The 17,771-nt window shown below is 42.1% G+C and overlaps 1 protein-coding gene across 3 annotated transcripts; it reads right to left on the bottom strand.

Moving 5' to 3' along the window:
* Positions 1-2,709: 2,709 nt before the first annotated feature.
* Positions 2,710-10,945, bottom strand: LOC147423490 (auxin response factor 6-like). 3 transcript variants are annotated; one of them, XM_086501638.1, is made up of 15 exons: positions 9,914-10,945; positions 8,711-8,823; positions 8,533-8,631; positions 8,233-8,289; positions 7,982-8,134; positions 7,815-7,899; positions 7,642-7,732; positions 7,415-7,582; positions 7,182-7,304; positions 7,030-7,105; positions 6,741-6,876; positions 5,128-6,594; positions 4,787-5,046; positions 4,512-4,702; positions 2,710-3,552 (listed from the first exon to the last, which is right to left on the bottom strand). In XM_086501638.1, the coding sequence occupies exons 1-15, from the start codon at positions 9,918-9,920 to the stop codon at positions 3,399-3,401; spliced, it is 3,180 nt and encodes a 1,059-aa protein (XP_086357764.1). In that variant the 5' UTR covers positions 9,921-10,945; the 3' UTR covers positions 2,710-3,398. The 3 variants fall into 3 exon arrangements, with proteins under 3 accessions (XP_086357764.1, XP_086357765.1, XP_086357763.1); XM_086501639.1 differs by having other exon boundaries at positions 7,982-8,092; positions 9,914-10,944; XM_086501637.1 differs by lacking the exon at positions 9,914-10,945 and having other exon boundaries at positions 8,711-8,869.
* Positions 10,946-17,771: the final 6,826 nt, after the last annotated feature.

Raw genomic sequence — 17,771 nt, 5'->3', positions numbered from 1 at the left:
TTATGAGTTGTGATGTCAACCATCTCTCATGTTGTGGCTATGATTTGCACTGAATGAAATTCCTACTGAGATGATTTGTCTTTAAGCTATATAGCTACTCACATGAGCTAAAGTTCTTTGGGATAATTGAAGACAGTTTTTAAGTACTTTACTACTCAAACCTACTCCAAATTGGTGTCAAACAGGTAACCTATGTGTGGTTTTTTATGCATTGCCTAGTCCATTAATCACTTGCACACATATCCACCGAATCACACAATGTGCAATAGTTCATTTTGGTGTAGATACACCAATTTAGGCAACACCAACTACAAGGACAGATTCATTGAGTTAAGCAACACAAACAGAGACAGATTTACCACTTTAAACAAATTCACCAGCTATGAGTGTAGATTTTCCAATTTAGGTAGCACAAATGCAAATTTGTCAATTTAAACAGCACGTCCAATTGGTGTCAATTTGCCGATTTAGGCAACACCGATTACAAAATCATGTTAGAGTGGATGGCCACCACTATCCTTTGTGTGGTTTTGTTGGCGCACGCATATTATAAAAGTGATTTGGATGGAATTAATTTATGATGATTTGATGTCGATAGTGTTTATGGAATTAAATTTGAAATTAATCATAATCAATTATTGAATGATCATTGTTACCAATGATATTTGATACATTAGGATATGGCATACATGGCTTATTCTCATGAATAGGTAGTATGTGGATGACGAAAGGCATAAGCAAATTAATTTGTTTCAGTAGATGAATTTTTATTTGATATATGATATTTTTGACACATAATTTTAACAACTGTTCTTAACAAGCACGATTTGTAAATTAATAACATAGCAACTAAGGATAGTTTCTTTCCTAACAGACAAGTATGTAATGAAAATTGATAAGCATTTATTTATTCTATCCGATAGGGGACAAAGGCATGCTTGGCTTATGGACTATGTGAAAGGATAGCAAGTTTATGGGTATTTCATTATTATGAGCAATGGTCATTTTATGACCGAACATGCAATTTATAATCATTATGGGCATTAAAGAAATCTATAAATAAATATGTGCAAAAAAAAATCTCTCTTGCACAAGGAATGTATGTGTTGCCAAGTGTGCAAATCTAATGGTTTTGTCATTAATAGTATGCTACTTTTGTATACTTACAAACCCTCCACGTTCCCGACTATAGCATAGAGTACGAATGCATACAGCTTTCTTCTTGAAATTACACATTGTTACATACCACATGTTATCGAATTAGCCATTTCAGTTGCAATCAATTTGGTACATATATATATTAACAATGTAGCGTGCAATAAAAACAATAGCAAGACATCTCTTTTGAGTAATTAGCACTAATAGAGAAGATTTGAAAGAGCAAGGGACTTGATAACGGCTAGATTTACTAGGCCAACTTCCCCTCATAAAGAACTTGTATTCAAGAAAATTAAAGTTTGTTTGCAATCTGATTTGAGCTCTTGTTTAGCTAATTTGGATTGTCAAGGCTAAAATGTTCACAAACAATATATTATAGCTAGCTCCTTGAACAGAAAAATAATCATAGCCCTTCCTCACAAGGCCTCTCTGTAAGCCTTAAGTACATGCAAAGAGTAGGGAAAGATTGCAAGAAAATCAAAATTAGATAATTTTACTCTGCTAATCTCTTTAAGGATGATTACTAATCATGATGATTACACTTTAACGAAGATGGTGGAGAGAGGGAGGGGGTTTTGCGGTCACACTAGAGGAGGAGAAAGGATTTTGCATGAGCGTAAAAAATCACTAAGAGCCTAGGTGATGCTTCCTCAATCCTCACACTCCCCAAACCTAAGAGAGATTGCCCTATGGTTTGCATGGTAACGAGAAACTAAGAATGAGTTAACACAAAACATGAAAAAAAAGTGGACCAAGTGGCCATTTTGCCCACTATAGCTCAACCTTATGTATGGGTCATGGGATAATCATCCATGTTAATCTCCACTTGCAACCCCTATTCCCTTGCTTTTGGGTGTGGCTATAGAGAGAAACATTTTTCACCCAATTTTGGTTCCATAGTTTGTATAGGTTTGGTTATGTTTTGCCCCTAGGTAGTAGTTTCTAGTTTTAGTCTTTAGCTTACATTAGGATCTAAGATTATGTCCTTTTGGAAGTTGATGTGTGGAGTCTAATTTCTAGAATTAAGTCTTTGTGATGCCTTATGCTTGATAAGAACATTGAAACTTGAGTACTTGTTTCAAAGTTGCCATCAAGTAAGCTTCGCTTATTTTGCTTTTGCCTTTTCTAAAAGCATTTTCAAGTGAATAATGGTCTTTTTTAACCTATCTCTATATAGAGACACATAAGGTGATTTAGTTTTTCTTTACACATTTTCTTGTGTCCCTTGCTTCTGTGTTCTTTTGAAGGAAAAGCTCAAGGAAATTGGTTGTTAACTCTAGTGGGTTGTGAGGATGGGATACCCACGCACAACCCGTGCTCACATTGGCTTTAATATGTCCAAACTCACACAATGTATTTGGCAAATTTTCCCACACTGATGTGTTATGGAATATTGAATTGCCTCAGATGTCTGCATGTAGGCTTTTTTGCACTTTAGGGAGAAATTTCCTAGGACACTCTCTCTCTCTCTCTCTCTCTCTCTCTCTCTCTCTCTCTCTCTCTAGTTGATGACCTTTGATTAGTATGTATGCTAATAAACCAACCAATACATATTGCACAGCTTGAGTTTCATTTAAGTGGTCTTAATCAAGAAATACATGGATCTCTTGAAAGGATGTACAAAGCAAATTCAAAGATCACAGTTTCAAAACATCATGTGTGTGTTCCAAGACTATACAACTTATGATACACATCCAACCCATGAAAAACAAATGAGACTCGTGGTGAGAGATGGAAACACCCCATCAACCTGAGATTTGTGAGATTTGTCAGCACACTATTCCTATGAGAGAAGAATGCTGGACCGAGTCCACAAAGACCATACCGTTGCAATCCACAAGTCGCAAATGCGTCGCATGTCACCGCTTGCACTCACCTCATTGCGCCGCTAGCCTATTAAGCATGGACAAACACATTGCAAAGCTTGCAGCAGCAGGTGCCCTTATGTGAAAAACTACCAAGAAAGCATTCAGCCCATGCTGCAAAGCCTTAATGCAGCCACATGGCACCAGCGGCCGAGAGCCTAGACTCTGCTCTCAACTCCTACTTTGCCTGAAAGCATCAAAAATTTCCAGGCTCCAAGAGTTGGGACAGCTAAGAAAAACAAGCTCCCTTAGGCTCTCTAGCTGGGCCTAGTATAAATGGCAAAATACGTTCTTGACTCTGTCAAAATGCCTTCTTCAGCAGCATCAGGCTTCAAGCTCAAAACCATGGATGAAGGAGACCCCATCATCAATATGTCAAGCGTCCTTCCAAACTTGGCAATCCTCCGAGCTGCTACTCGTCTGCTGCTGCATTGGAAGATTGCTGAGCTGCTCCAAACCTTCCTGGTTCATCTGAAGAACTTGGGCTGTCGAAAGAATCTTGATAAATCGCACGCAACTCACGAACTCGCTGTCCAAAACAACCAGTCAAGAAGTTTATAGACCCAAAGCAACCATGCAAACAAAACGGACATGCTTGAACCATACATGCTGAAATTTTGCACAAATTGCAGGCAGGATGCAGAATCAAAAAAGCAATTGCCAATTGACACAGCCGTCTGATAACTTTATACTAGCAGGGGCAGGAACTTGGAAGTAAGTTTCCCCCTCCTCTCATCCATTATGGGTCTTCTTCTCACCTTGAAAAAGTGGTCTTTATACACTTATATATTAGTAGTACTCTTGTCTTTTTTCCAAGAAGAAGTCTCATAAGGCCTTAAGTGAAGGGACCCATTTCCAAAACAATGTAAGGCATACAAAGATGCCTTTCTCCCTTCTCCTCTAAGACATGTTTAGAATGCCAAAAACTTCATCACTAATTACTTTACAGACGAAATGCCATCTGAGAGGTCAGAGGGGGGTCTTTGAACACACGATGGGCTTATGTTTGTTCAATGGTCAAACTCTGTCTCATCTATTGATCTTCTATTAAACCTTGTCAACCATACTCTTAATCAGCATTACTTATCATGAGCATCACAGTGAAGTATGCTCCTCCTTGCTTGTCTCCTTCTTCCTGGCTGATTCCCACCAGTACTTTTTCTGCAGCCACTTAACACTAACCTTCCTGCCTCTTGGTTTCATTCGAAACTCATCACTGATGATTTGACAAGCATCACTATCACACCAATCCTCCCTGTTGCCACTCACTGTGAGTACTTAGGCCCATCAATTGCAAATTAAGGGTTAGTTACTACTCAACTCTCTCTCACATACGCATGTGGCAAACCTTGTCATTTTCCTAGTTAGGACCGATATGATGATCTATGATAGCCTGTATCTCTCGCCCTATATCCAATGAACAGCCAAATCATGCCAATACACAAAATGAAATGCCAGTGCTTAAAAAGAAAAGTCTTTGCAACTCACTCCCAAGGATCATCTCCAACTAGTAAAATATCTCCAACATTATCCACAAACACCAACTGCCAATATGATCTAGGAGGATCTTCCAGTTGCCCTTCTATATTGAACATTCGGGCAAGCTCCGATCGCAGTTCTTCATAGTTTTTCAACCTAGAAAGGTCAATTGACCTTCCAACTGACCCAGACTTATGAACCTGAAATCACACATGTAAGAGTCAAGCACAAGATAGCATAACGTCTAATGACCACATGGAGTTATGAATTTGTGAGGCTAGGACCTTGGTAAAGGTTCGGACAGGTGCTGGCACTTGCGACCAACTGCAGGTGCGAGGCAGGACGGCCTCGTCTAGGACGCCATTCGTCACAAGTCCTGAATTCACACGGTTTCCATCAGGTGTCGTGGATGTAAATGACCCAGATGGCGATGAGAAGGATCCCATGACAGCGTCATTCATTGGCCGACCCTGCCCTTCTTTGCTCATGTTATTGAACCTTGTTTGCAGAGACCCAGTAGTAGTTGGTACAAGAAGAGGGTTATCTGCATTCACTTTAGAACAGTTAGAAAACCTAGGAATGCGAATTTCCATAAATAAAGTACCGAAATAGAGAGTGCTCTGACCTAGAGGTTCGGGAGGGAGAGAATAGGAGCATGATGTGATAGCTGATGAGGTGTCTGACTGTCCTATTTGAACATTAGATAACATTGGTGATTCACATTGGGCGCCGTCTCTTGGGAATGGAAACCAGCTACCCGTCAATTGTGTCTCTATTTGTGGTAAGCTACAGAGTGCAGGCGGCAAAGCTTCCTGCGGATGTTGCAGCTGCTGTTGTTGCAATGCTGGCTGTGACGGCTGCACACCCAGGTGCTGCTGTTGTGAAACATTTTGTTGCTGCTGTGGCAATTGCATAACATTTTGATTAGCTCGTAACAAGCTTGTCAGTTGCCCATTGTCATCTGAACTAAAAGGGCCTCCTTGGCTTCTTCCAAGCATACCTTGCAAAGAAGAGTAGTTTGTACTACTAGAAGAAGAGCCAAACCCTAAATCAGATTCAGTAAATGTAGAAAATTGCCTGATTGTGGGTAAATTGAGTGACGATTGAGAGCGAGAGTACGACATCTGGGGTAAGTTAGAAGCAACCTCTCCTCCTTGTGAACTTTGTTGCCCTGCTTGGGCACTTAGTTGTTGCGTTTGTGGCAAGGAAGGTTGCACCTGTGAGGACAAGGATTGTTGTGTGTGTGGTAGAGATTGTGGTGTAAGTGGTGAGGGAGTTTGTGTCTGCGTTAAGGTTTGATGTTGGTGCGTTTGTGTTAAAGATTGAAGGCCCTGTGGTAAGACCGGCTGTACTTGCGACAAGACAGCCAGTGTCTGTGATAATGATTGATGAGATTGCCCTTGTGAGCTTTGTTGTAATGGCCCTTGCGAGCTTGATTGTAAAACTAACTGTTGATGTTGTGCTTGTTGTTGTTGTTGCTGCTGCTGTTGATGTTGATGTTGATGTTGATGTTGATGTTGATGTTGCTGATATTGACCAGAATAAAGATGATGCGACAAAGGGCTTTGTAAGCGTGGCTGTGTTACGGATACCGATAATGGTGGCTGTGTGACTGTTAGTGATGGTCCTTGAGGAAGCGTCAGTGGTTGCATTTGTGAAGTTAGCGGTGTTTGTGGCTGTGTTGATTGCAAAATTTGTTGTGGAATTGCGGTTAGCTGCTGTTGTGTTTGCAAAACCTGCTGGAGAGTATTATTAGCTTGTGACCACATTATATGCGATTGTTGCTGTTGCGGCTCCAGCTGTTGCACTGGTTGCGGCCTCTGGTGGAGCAATCTAAATTGCCCCTGCGATACGGGAGATTGCTGTAGAACCTTTGATGCATCCAAGGTTCTCATGTCCTGCAATGCAGCTGCAGTGATGGCATCATACATCTCAGGTTTTGCTGGATCTGCCCTTTGTTGGAATTGTAACCATGAAGAGTCTCCTCCCAAACCTTGAATCGTTGGGCTCATGAAGTTACTGCTACCACTATTCTCTCCACGAAGCCACGTCAGACATCTCTTCATACTTCCCTCTAAGTCGGTCTCGTCTCCTAAGAATCAACAATGGCAAACAGTAAGATCCTTATAAAATTATAACAGCAAAAACTGCAGCATCATAATCATCAGACATGGTGCCATCTTAAACAGAGTGAAATGATAAGAAAGTTTTCGTATAAGTAGGCTTTTGGGAGCATGCCTAGCAAACCAGGAGGGCGTTTCGGTCGCAAAGCAAAAGGAGGAGGACATATGAGAAATGGAGTTGACACCGGCTCTATTTCCCAGAGTGATACTCTTCTTGGCCTCTCTGCAGCACTTGATTCATCCCAACCAACCTTTCCAGAGAAAATAGTAAAAAAGATCAATATCTAACTATAATTTTTTACGTGGGTTGGACACAGAAACCTAGAAATGCTTGCATCAGATTTAGTTGTGATTCTAATCATTTAGAACTAATGGACCGTGCTGCAACAGCTTAATTCAATTACCTCCAGGTTCCGCCACTTGGAGTGTGGCCATCGACTGGCATCTAAATCCCCAATGCCAGTTACAGTTCCCATGTACCTGACACAATGGATGGTCAGCATATTGCAGTTTATCAATTGTAGATAGCAAAAGCCATGTTTCCACAAAATTTCACCTCCGCAAAGTTGACTCCTCAGTTTCGAAGACCATCCGAAAACGCATGCCTACAGATACCTGAGTATAATGAACTGCTTTCCTATACTTGGACAATGGAATCACAAACTCTGATGGACTTGTCCTGCCACCAAAACAAAGAGAAAGCAAAGACAAGGAACACCCAAAGGGTCTCTTAGAAGGCTTGTTTCATTACAGATTTATAAGTAGCCAGTTGTCGATTTTGGTGCAAACCTTGGGTTGTAGAATACTTGGAAACGACTGCTTGTCGCAGCAGCATGAGCTGCAGCTGCAAGTACCCCTATGTGCATGCTATCACTTGAGAGCACAGAAGATGGCATTACAGCCTGTTGTCGACTATTGGCCCGCCTTATTCCAAGGAGCAATTGACCCTTATCATCCCTGTATAGGAATTCATAAGTCTATGCACTCCAAGTAGTATTAAGTCCTTGGTTCATTACCTGATGAACAGCACCGAGTCACCTGCTACAAGACGCTTAGCACTCACAAACACACTCCATCCTGTTGTAAGAAGATGCCTCTTCGGCTGGCCTGCGAGAAAGGTCATCTCAGAAACAAACCATAACTTGATAAACTCTATTGTAGAAGTTTAGTGAATCTTCATGCCATAAACCTCGATAGATGTGTCGAAAAGTCCAGACATGGTCATGCAAGTCCTTGGCTCGAAGCTCTTGGGCCGGGGGTTGCTTGGTGAAGTCCTGATGCACAAAAGCAGCATCAACTATCAATGTAGTAAGGAGCCGTGTTACAAATATATGAAGTTTTAAGGAATGCTCATACAAGAGGCGGAAAGACTTTCTCAGCAGCTCTTCTTGGAACAGAGAAACCTCCATGAGTGCTGGTGTCACTGGCAGTCAAAGTCTTGCAGAAGAAATCGTTAGGTTGTCGATTCTGTGTACCCACATCAGGAGGCAGATATAGCTCTTTTTCTTGCTGAAACACCAAATATAAACATGACAAAAGGCAGCAATTCCTTAAAGCCTTTTGTTTATATATGTGATGCTGCCGTAAATCGTGTGAATTATACATACATCGTTGACAGGCTGTAAGGTCATTTGTGCAAAGACCTCATCTGTCTCCACATCGGCCTGAAACAAGTAAGTATTATCAAGACATACTTTTTTTTCACTCGCCGTGGAATGTGCTTCTTAAGAAAAACAAAGTCATTTCTCTAAGACCAAAACTCAAGTCAAGATACCAAACCACATGGTTAAATAAACTTTCATTGGCTTAGTGTAGATGTTGTGAAGGTTCATTCCAGCAACTTTCTTGTCTACGTGACAAAGCATGAATGTATACTACGCTGAAACACCACATAAGAAATGACGTACATGCAGGGCGACATTATGAAGCTGACAAACTAGCTGAGATTGCAAGTTCGGATAATTTGGGATGTGTCCATCCACTTCTTTGAGGGTTGATGCTGCCACCTGCAAAACAACCATCTCAATCTATGCTGATCTACAAATTTTATAGGCACAAGACCACTCAACGAGATTAATTTGTGACCTGCTCACTGTGGCCTTGCGGAAAGTACACCACAAGACTGCCGATGGAGGGCAATGATATGCGGGGCCCTGCACATGCATGCCAGAGCTCCGAATTAACACTTCTCCTGTCCCCTGCCACAGAAGCAGAATGCTTTATTGTCATTGTTCAGAATAGAACCTGCTGAGATGCAAATTCTAGCTATTCACGAAAACAAGGCTTGATTCAAAAAATGAAGAATTGTTTAACTTAGAATGACCATGGACAAGCTGAAGGAGTGATAAATAAGGAGAGATGACTGCAGCGTCCATTTCACACAAAGCACGAAGTGCAGAGGCTATTTTGCTGAGGCAACAGCCTCTGAATTGTAGTGTTCAAGCGCTCTTGCACACTCCACAAACTGGAATACCAAAACTCCAGTCAAATGCTCCAAATTTTAATGCTCCCCCACACAGAAGCTTTTGAGGCTTCAAAGTCCACCGCAAAACCCCACATTCACATATACTTGAGAGCTTCTCTATGGGGGATCCTACACTATCAGATGTGTTGAAGAGCATCCGGTAAGTCCGTCCCTCCTAAGCCCAAGACAGCAAGCTGCTGTAACTAACTGTTTGATTCCACTGCCACTGAAGCAAACCATTTCTCTCAAAAGTTAGCTCTACAGAATAAAGAAAGGCATAGTTGCCGATTTTCTCTAAGACGAATATATCTTGTGATCCTCCATCCTCATCATTTCATACAATGCAAAGGTTGTTCTGGGTAGCTGTAAATAAGCCATCTAGGAAGATGATCTCTACAACAAGCAAATACACGCAACCCAGCCCGGCGGATGCCTTATACATATTTCTTTGATGCTTTCTACCTATCAGTACGGTCAATGCCAAACCCTTCCAATCTAGTGAGTGTAAATGTGCATGTGTGCATGCACACATTGGCACTTGCGCATGTGGATGACTGTTGGTGTGTATCATGACCGTGTGAAGGATGTTTCCACAAAACAACCTAACTTTCCATTACTTTGTAGAGTTACTTCATAAGCTGAAAGTATATCCTTCAACTGCTGTGACCCTAATTTGGAAATGCAAGTAGGACAATCTTTTGCCCTTGTAGGTTGACTGAAGAAGTTGTGAGCACAACTGCGCAAGAAGGAAGAAGAGAACTCTCTCTCGTTATCTCCACACACACATAAACACATACACTTTAAAGAAAAGCATAGTAGTCTACCTTCCATGTGTAACAGAATTGCTATAGAAGATTGGCGAAGAAGGTGAGGTTCGACATCCTAAGGCATGTAAGTTGGGCAACAATGGCCATCTGCATGCAGCTTCTACGGAGGAAAAACCAAAGAGCTGACCATCCGTTGTGCACAACAAGAAAGTTCTGTGTCTCCCTCAACCTGCAGATCTAGCAAATAACTGAACGAATATCTGTCATAGCCACGGTTTTACGGTGTCAAAAGATCCAGCAAAGCCCTTATTGAGATGTCCCTGCAAATAGTGTGATGAAACTCAAGAAAGCCAGGTAGTGACTTAATGTGAAGAGCTTTGCATCCATCAATTGCAGGTCTCCATTGATGCCATCTGTTGCGCTTTCATTCAGAAAGGAGCTGCAGGCCAGGGAAACCTTGCAAAAAAGGAAGATTTTCAGTGTGTAAAGGCTCCTTTACTTCAAATCTCCATTCCCAAATTCCTGCTCTTCAAACTGTCAATTGGGCACACGCATAGCGAATGTGAGCTCAAGCCCCAATCCTATGCATGTGAAAACAAGGGTTTCCCTCTGCTGATGAAACTCGGGTCCGTTGATTTTGTCTGTCAACATAAGCTCATTCTCTTCTAAATTAAGCTATGTTAGAAACTGCTGCGTTGCCAAAGCTACAGCCAATGGAGCTTCCAAAGAGGGCACTGTGAAGCTATCTTCAGGCTATGGCGAGCTTGAAGAAGAAAGGGGGCCCATAAGCGATGCAGAAGAAAATGGCGTGGCCACAAAAAGCCTGAAATGGGGGAGCTGTAACTTTGGCAAAGTAATCTCTCTTTCTCTCCCTCTCTCTCTCTTATTCACTGTGTGTGTCTTCTTGTGCGTTCTCTCTCCCCCACTTCCACTATCTCTCTATCTCTTGCTACAGTGCGCGCCTCTTCCTCTGTGTGCGTATGTGTGTGTGTGCGCGCGCGCTTGTGTGCCCGATGAGGAGGCTCCCGTAAACAAGAAAAAGGCTGCAGCACGATGGGGATGAGGAAGGAGATGGTGAGAATTTTAGTAGGAAAACCAGTTCGATACTTCAAAAGGAAAAGAGTGTGTAGCCAATTGATTTGTCACTCTCTTTTTGACACCTCTACATACATGAAATTTTGTGGAGCCGGGATTTGAACCCAATTCCATCCCCAGTGTCGAGTTCGATCAAGGAAAGTAGGCAACATGCTAGTCTCTTATTTCCTTGCATCAGAGCAAACAAATATAGTCATGAAAGTGAGCATTTTCTACCAACTATTGAGGCAAATGCATGAGCTTTGCTCGCTTACTATTTTGAAAAGCAACATAATCATATCTGTGATTGCCATTCTACAGGTAATATTTGCCATTTTTTAATGTACTTTGGCACTAAGCACATACGCACAAGGTATGAGATGAATGAGCTTGTTTAACTTAGTGCCAAAAGTGAGACAAACAAGGTGACATTGCCATTTTGAGTGACACTTATTGTTTGCGTATGTGCTTGACATTAAGCACATACACATGGGTTGGAGGAGATTACACAAAAGTGCTTTGGAGGAGGAGAAGGCTAAGAACAGTCTCTTATTCCACAGGCCAGTTTGCAACCATTTTCTGTCTTTCATGATATAATACACAACCCTTCAATATTGGCCCGCTTGTAAATTGAAGGCATCCATCCACCATGCAATGCAATGTGATGTTTGAATCTTTTCAAGCATAAATATAGCATTTTCTTAGGATTTGGAATGGCAATAACGTCTAGATAGAGCCATGTCCCTTGAAGTTCTTAGAGGGCAATATGAGGGCTACTATGAGGATTGGTTGCAACCAGTTTGTTGGTGGTGTTGAGGAAAGAATATAGCTCTTCATGAAGCAAAAAGATAGACAAGTAAAGGCACTGTGAAATCATGCATTTTTCCCTTTTGATCTCAACAAGATCCCAAGCTCCAACAAATGGTCCCAACCCCAAGATACCTTGAGCAGGAATACTTGATATGGATGATAAGTTTGGGCACCACTAATGTGTGCATATTTTGTATGTTGGCCTAGGTCCTTTGTGAAAATAATCAACCTAAACTAAGGTCAATCACCCTTAGGAATGTCTTTGGTATTGTAGGTGATGAGGCTCATTGGTCCAAAATGGAGCTTGTTGTGCATCCTTCCACTAGTGAAAGGCACCTTTTGTTGTGCGGCGATATAGAGGAAGATTGAGGAGGTTTTTGAACTCGCTAGTTGATGGATGTTTTCATCCAAAAATTACGCACAGCCAAGAGTAGGATTTGGGCATGTGTAAGGGCTAGTCACAGAAAGACACTTGTATACAACAATTCTATCATTGAGCATCAGCCAATGTGAAATGCAAAACCACACAAAGTTTTCCCGCAATGGTCCACATTTGAATGCCAAATGTTGTACTTAAAGGCCTATGGACCTTTTCCTCCTCCAAAAAACAAGTTTTTGAAAAGTATACACGAGTGTGGGACACGAACTCGAGTTTCCAAGCACCCATGAAATAACCGCAACTGTTGGGTAAGAGCCTCATCTCACTTGGTCCATGGAAGGGCTCCCGCCGCTCATGTACCCATAGACGTTTGTCCACTTCTAAACTACCATTGATTGAACCTCAAAATGCTGCCCTGCACTATGAATGGATGGTGCTCCTAGACCCTAAATTCGCACTAGTTTAAGCAAGTTCTATGCTACATATAATATGAGAGGTTTCTCCTCTTGCTTGTGTTGGAGGATGGGCGTTTGCTTTTTATCAAAAGAGCCTTGCAACCAACTATTGAAGGTCCCTCCAATCCGGAGGGCCTATGGGGGATATACTCTTATTAGAGGCAATTGGTGCAAGCGAGGGTTAAACATTTGAAGTAGCACAGAGTTACAAATAAAAGGCAATTCACGCGAGCGAGGTTTAAACGTAGCAATGGTAGCACAAGGACAAAAATAAGAGGCAATTCACGCGAGCGAGGCTTAAACGTAGCAAGCGGTAGTACGAGGACAAAAATGATCCCGTAAGCTTTCACTCTACCCTGCGACGTGAGAAACTCTTCTTATACATTGTAGATTTGGATTGGGTTGGAGACAGCCAGACCGGCAGACAGCGAGACACATCGTTTGAATGACGAGTAAACAGGGAACCGGGTCACCGGCTGCTGCCCGTCGGCTCCACCCCTCAAGGCTCCTCCAGTGAAGTTCCGAGTTCCCGGCTTCGCGGACCCCCAGCGCCGGTTGACGTGTGCGAAAAGGACAGCGAAAACGTGGCGGAGGCTGATTGGGAGATGCGTCGCTGTCGGGGAAGCTCGATCTCCGTACTTTGGGCCTGTCAGAGCATGTGAGGCGGATGACCATCTCTACATCATGACCATTCATGCACCACCATGATATGATGCATTGCATAGGCTACCCCACGCGCTCTCCCTTCCACTTTATAAAGGTTCACCTTAGTTTTATCAAAGGGCCCCGCCCCCATACACACTGTTGCACACATCATGCGCATGTGCCCATACATTCACATCCCTCACATCGCCCACATGTGCCCCCATACTCCACACATACACATCTCATACATCATCTACACCCCCCGCCCCCATGACACCATTACCAGCTTCTCGTTCGACTGTCTCATGTTTGTTGTACCCTCTGATCTTGACTACCCTTGGGCCCTTGCAACATGCCGCTATGAGCACATTCACACGCAACGTAGGTCGCATTTTGTTGCACTCAGCCAATTCGTTTCTCTCTCAACCTGAGAAGCTGCGGCACGAGAGAATGCTCATCTCTTTCTCAAGCCTAAGCTTCAAACACCACCTTCATGAGCCAACTTTGCCATTTTTGACATAGTCTACAAAAAGAGCTAACGTACACAAAACTCTTTCATTTCGACCGTGCAAAAACCTACCTTTTTGGCACTTGGAACCCTTTATGTGGAATCTACGGCTGAGATTACGTGAACCAGTGATCATGATCGTAAGATCTCTCGTCATTAAATGACACTATAGCTTTGCGAGTCGGTGAAGATCACAATGTGAACAAGGTATGAACTTGGGAGAATGTGACCTTGCTTGCCAACTAGATGTGAACTCCTAAAGTTACATGCCTTGCATTTTGGTGGTGTGAACTTGATGGGAACTTGCGGTCAACGCAAAGTGAACTTGGTGTGAACTAAGATATGGGCATGCTGAACTACTCCAAATATCGCGTGCATCAGCATAGTGGGAAGGAGTTTGCATCAAGATTGGAATGCTGCTAGTAAAGCCCACCCAGACCCTCCCCCCAAAGGGAGCAAACATTCCGAGGTCAATGTCGATGTGGGACCGTAGACCTTTTCCAAAAGAGAGGTGTCAAATAGTATCGTGGAGTATCAGACCTCCTAGTTCACCTGCTTGAGCCAACGATGGAGACTGCCTATGATCCCCGACGCCACCATAGACCCCCTCAACCAACTCGTGCCATTTGGAGACAAGGTTCCCCCCCTTCCATCATTCTCCTCAAGTTTGCGCCATGGTCTACAAACACAATTAGGTTTAGACGAAGCTATAGTAATCAATAAATAAGAGCTTGATGCCACATGGCTGCTCATGAGGAGTGGACGGAGAAAGTCATGGCCAAAGCCAAGGCACTTTTACCCTTCAGTGAAGGGCAAAAATATTTGTACCCTTCAAAAGAAAGATATGATATTGAAAAATATTTAAGTAGCCCTTCTGATTTTTGCCTAAATATAGCTTGATGAAAGATAGGTAAAAACTTACCCTTCTTATGAATGATAAATGATAAGGGTCACTCTTCAAAAACGAGCCTTGATGTAGAGCATGGATTTATTTTGTACTAGTACGGCTGGCCGCCTTCGAGAGCCTCTCTCTCTTTCTCTGTCCCTCTTTATCGTGTGCATAGGGCCTTCTCTAAGTTTTGGAGTTTAGCCTTCATGCCGCACATTTTGACACGTGCAAAGGGCTCCCCCTTTCACCATATTATGTTAGTTTAGATGTGTTAGTTTCTATCAATACAAATTAGCTCTCTATCGGAGAGAGAATTGCCAAAAAAGTAAAAGCTCCCGATCTTTTAAGAGTTTTAATGTATTCTTTGTTGAGTTAATATAAGAGGAGTTTCGCACGCAAGCATGCAAGGTTTTCGCTTCCATGAGTAATCTTGACCTTTTGTTGTTCACTCGTTGTATGAACGCTCAATTGGGTGGGTAAGAGAAGAGAACTCTACCCATTTCGGCAGAGTTAAAATCCTGAACAAGAGTAGGCTTACATTATGAGGCGCGGGTTAACTACGCCTTGTGCAAATCGCCTCTAACATCTCTTGGCCGGAAAAAAAAAAAAGAATACATTGAAGCTCAATTTTTGTAAATATCAATTGGCACATATGTGATTATAGAAGGATATTTGTGAAAACTTGGAAAACCTCAACATGAACACACTCTTACCCCCCCCCCCCCCCCCCCCCCCCCTTCCCGCGGGTGCAAGTGCGGGTCCCCAACAAAAACAAAACATCTTCCTAACTATTTTCTTAGCAAGATTTTCTTCGGCACAAAAATGTCATTGCAAAGTTTAGTGTACACACCAAGGGATTTTTCGAGAACAAAGTAGGCAGGAAAGAAAAAAATTTGGTTCCTGAAAAAGAAAAAGAGGGGGAGGGGGAGGGGGGGGGGGGACATGTTAACTATGCATAACACAACTTAGCCCCTAACTCCCTTCTTTCTCAATGAGACTTGCTTTAGAAAGCAAAAAAACGACCTTCCAGTTTGTATGTTTGATGTATCATGTTTTTAAGGAACCCGACGGATTCACGATTAGTACCAGGAATACATCACTTTCATGAACCAAAATTGTCTTTTTGACTTTTATATGGACCCTTCCTTTGTAAAATCTATATTTTTTTCTTTATGAAACCCCTCTATTGTACACTCAAGTGACACTATATAATAAACCTTAATAAATACCCCAAGCTAAAGAATTTGAGATTGATGAAAGGTTTAGTATCCAATTTACAAGCATGCATTCAAAATCATGCAAGACCTCCATACTACCACTTATGTTTATAACCATGAGGAAAGCTAATGCATTGAGAGGATAAAGGACAATGGGAGGGAAGAGGACGAAAGCAAAGATACCCATAAAGATATGTAGATTTAAAGAGGAGGAGGAGGGGGGAGAGAGAGAGAGAGAGAGAGAGAGCCAAGACATCCTTCTCAACAACTTAGTAAGATCCCAAGGGGTTAAATATGTAAGGATGCCTCAATAAGGACCTATCTTTGTCCTTAGGAAAACCTCACTCTCTTTGCAACATGTCCTTCACCCCAACCTTTCTATAAAACGTCCAAGCCTAAGGTGGTGTCCAATTGGAGAAACTGTGTGAAAAGTGTGATGCATATTGAGAGATGACAAAAGATGTCAATAGATGGAGGGTGTTTAAGGGCCAGCAACTTTGATGCTAAATCTGTCACATCCATTGGCCATTGAGAAGGTGTGTGTGTGTGTGTGTGTGTGTGTGAGTGAGAGAGAGAGAGAGAGAGAGTATAAGCTTACCAAAAGGGTGTGAATGGGATAATATCTCCCTTAATGGCATGCTTAGTATAGTAGTAGTCTTTGAGGTAGTAGAATATTGCCAATAAACTTTTGGGAGTTCCCCAAAATTTTGCAAACCCAATGACCTTAACATACCTAAACAATGGATCCCACATACCACCTCCTCAATGGGTTGCCAAAAAAAAAAGACATAGATATTCCCTTTTCAAGCAAGAGATTATGTGGCTATGTTCTTATGAGTTTGTGCTTACACTTTTGGACCCAGTGTTCGGGAAAAGTGTGCCTCAGCTTAGCCTTGAGCCAGTTGCAAAATCAAAGTAGCCGATTGAGGGGAGGGCAAGAAGGAGAGAAAAATCCGCTTAAAATACATGGAAAGCAGTGTAATTTTGCAAAAATATTGGCCAATATTGTAAAATTTCCGGTTCAAATTTTTCTTGGAGGGATTTTTGTATGTTTGTGAAAATGATTTTTCGCGAACACTGTTTGGACCACTAGCAAGCTCCTTAAATTAATCATTCAAAAGAGCCACCTAGATGTTTCCAAGGAGGTGGCCACAAGAGAGAGCCATCTTCATCAGCACCTTGAGATGGGGATGATTGATTATTATGGATTTTTAGTCATAAGTCATAGGGAAAAGTTGAGATAATGTGATAGCACATGCTATTATGAAAGCCCAAATTGACATTTGTGTGCTAGACTTTGAATGATTCCCTCGATCCCTACACCCCAATGCCACATGTAAAGCCCAATACCTTTTCTTAAAGTAATTGTCTCTCTTGCAATGAAAAAAAAGTCAGCAAAATGCAAGCTTACCACCCAAAACTCAATGAAGATTCAAGAAACCCTCCTCTCTTCTTCTTCTTCTTCTCCCAAAAGGAATTTGACTGCACAAAGCTTCACATGCATGCACATTGCATAATAAGCACCAATAACAAGTGCCTGCAATTTGTGTGGCTAACACCTTTCTCTCTTGGGAAGCCAAAAAAATATCTTGAAACACTAGGGGCGGCCTACGATACGCATAAAAAAGTATACAGGGTCCATTCCTCTTTCAAATTGCCGCTAATCTCGATGGCCTCATTGGCCACATGCATCAGCTCGTAGTTTGAGCCTCTGCTATTATTTTTTTGGCCACTTCACCACACCCCAATAACCCATGTTGACTTAATTAATCTACATCCTTCTTAAAATGCATCATACCGAACCCTACCTTGATTAAATAAGCAAAGTAGTGCAAAAGGGGCTCATATTATATGGCCATGACCATTATGCTTCACAAGATTGTCACAATCAACATACACTCCAAAAACATTATGGCAATTTCCCAAAGTCTTGTGAAC

Source organism: Adiantum capillus-veneris, chromosome 26, assembly GCF_014529385.1.
Source record: "Adiantum capillus-veneris isolate H3 chromosome 26, ASM1452938v2, whole genome shotgun sequence".
Lineage (NCBI taxonomy): Eukaryota > Viridiplantae > Streptophyta > Polypodiopsida > Polypodiales > Pteridaceae > Adiantum > Adiantum capillus-veneris.
Note: the sequence above shows the minus strand (reverse complement) of the source record. Positions and strands in the feature narration are given on the sequence as shown.

What these genes read in the sequence shown, in the direction of transcription:
- LOC147423490 (XM_086501637.1), bottom strand. Translation starts at nt 8,854, where the DNA reads ATGACAATAAAGCATTCTGCTTCTGTGGCAGGGGACAGGAGAAGTGTT. An exon ending in CAAGTATTCTACAACCCAAG is followed by an intron (nt 7,305 to 7,414) that starts GTTTGCACCAAA and finishes TTTTGGTGGCAG; the next exon opens with GACAAGTCCATCAGAGTTTG. An exon ending in GTTGGAGATGATCCTTGGGA is followed by an intron (nt 3,553 to 4,511) that starts GTGAGTTGCAAA and finishes TGTTTTGGACAG; the next exon opens with CGAGTTCGTGAGTTGCGTGC.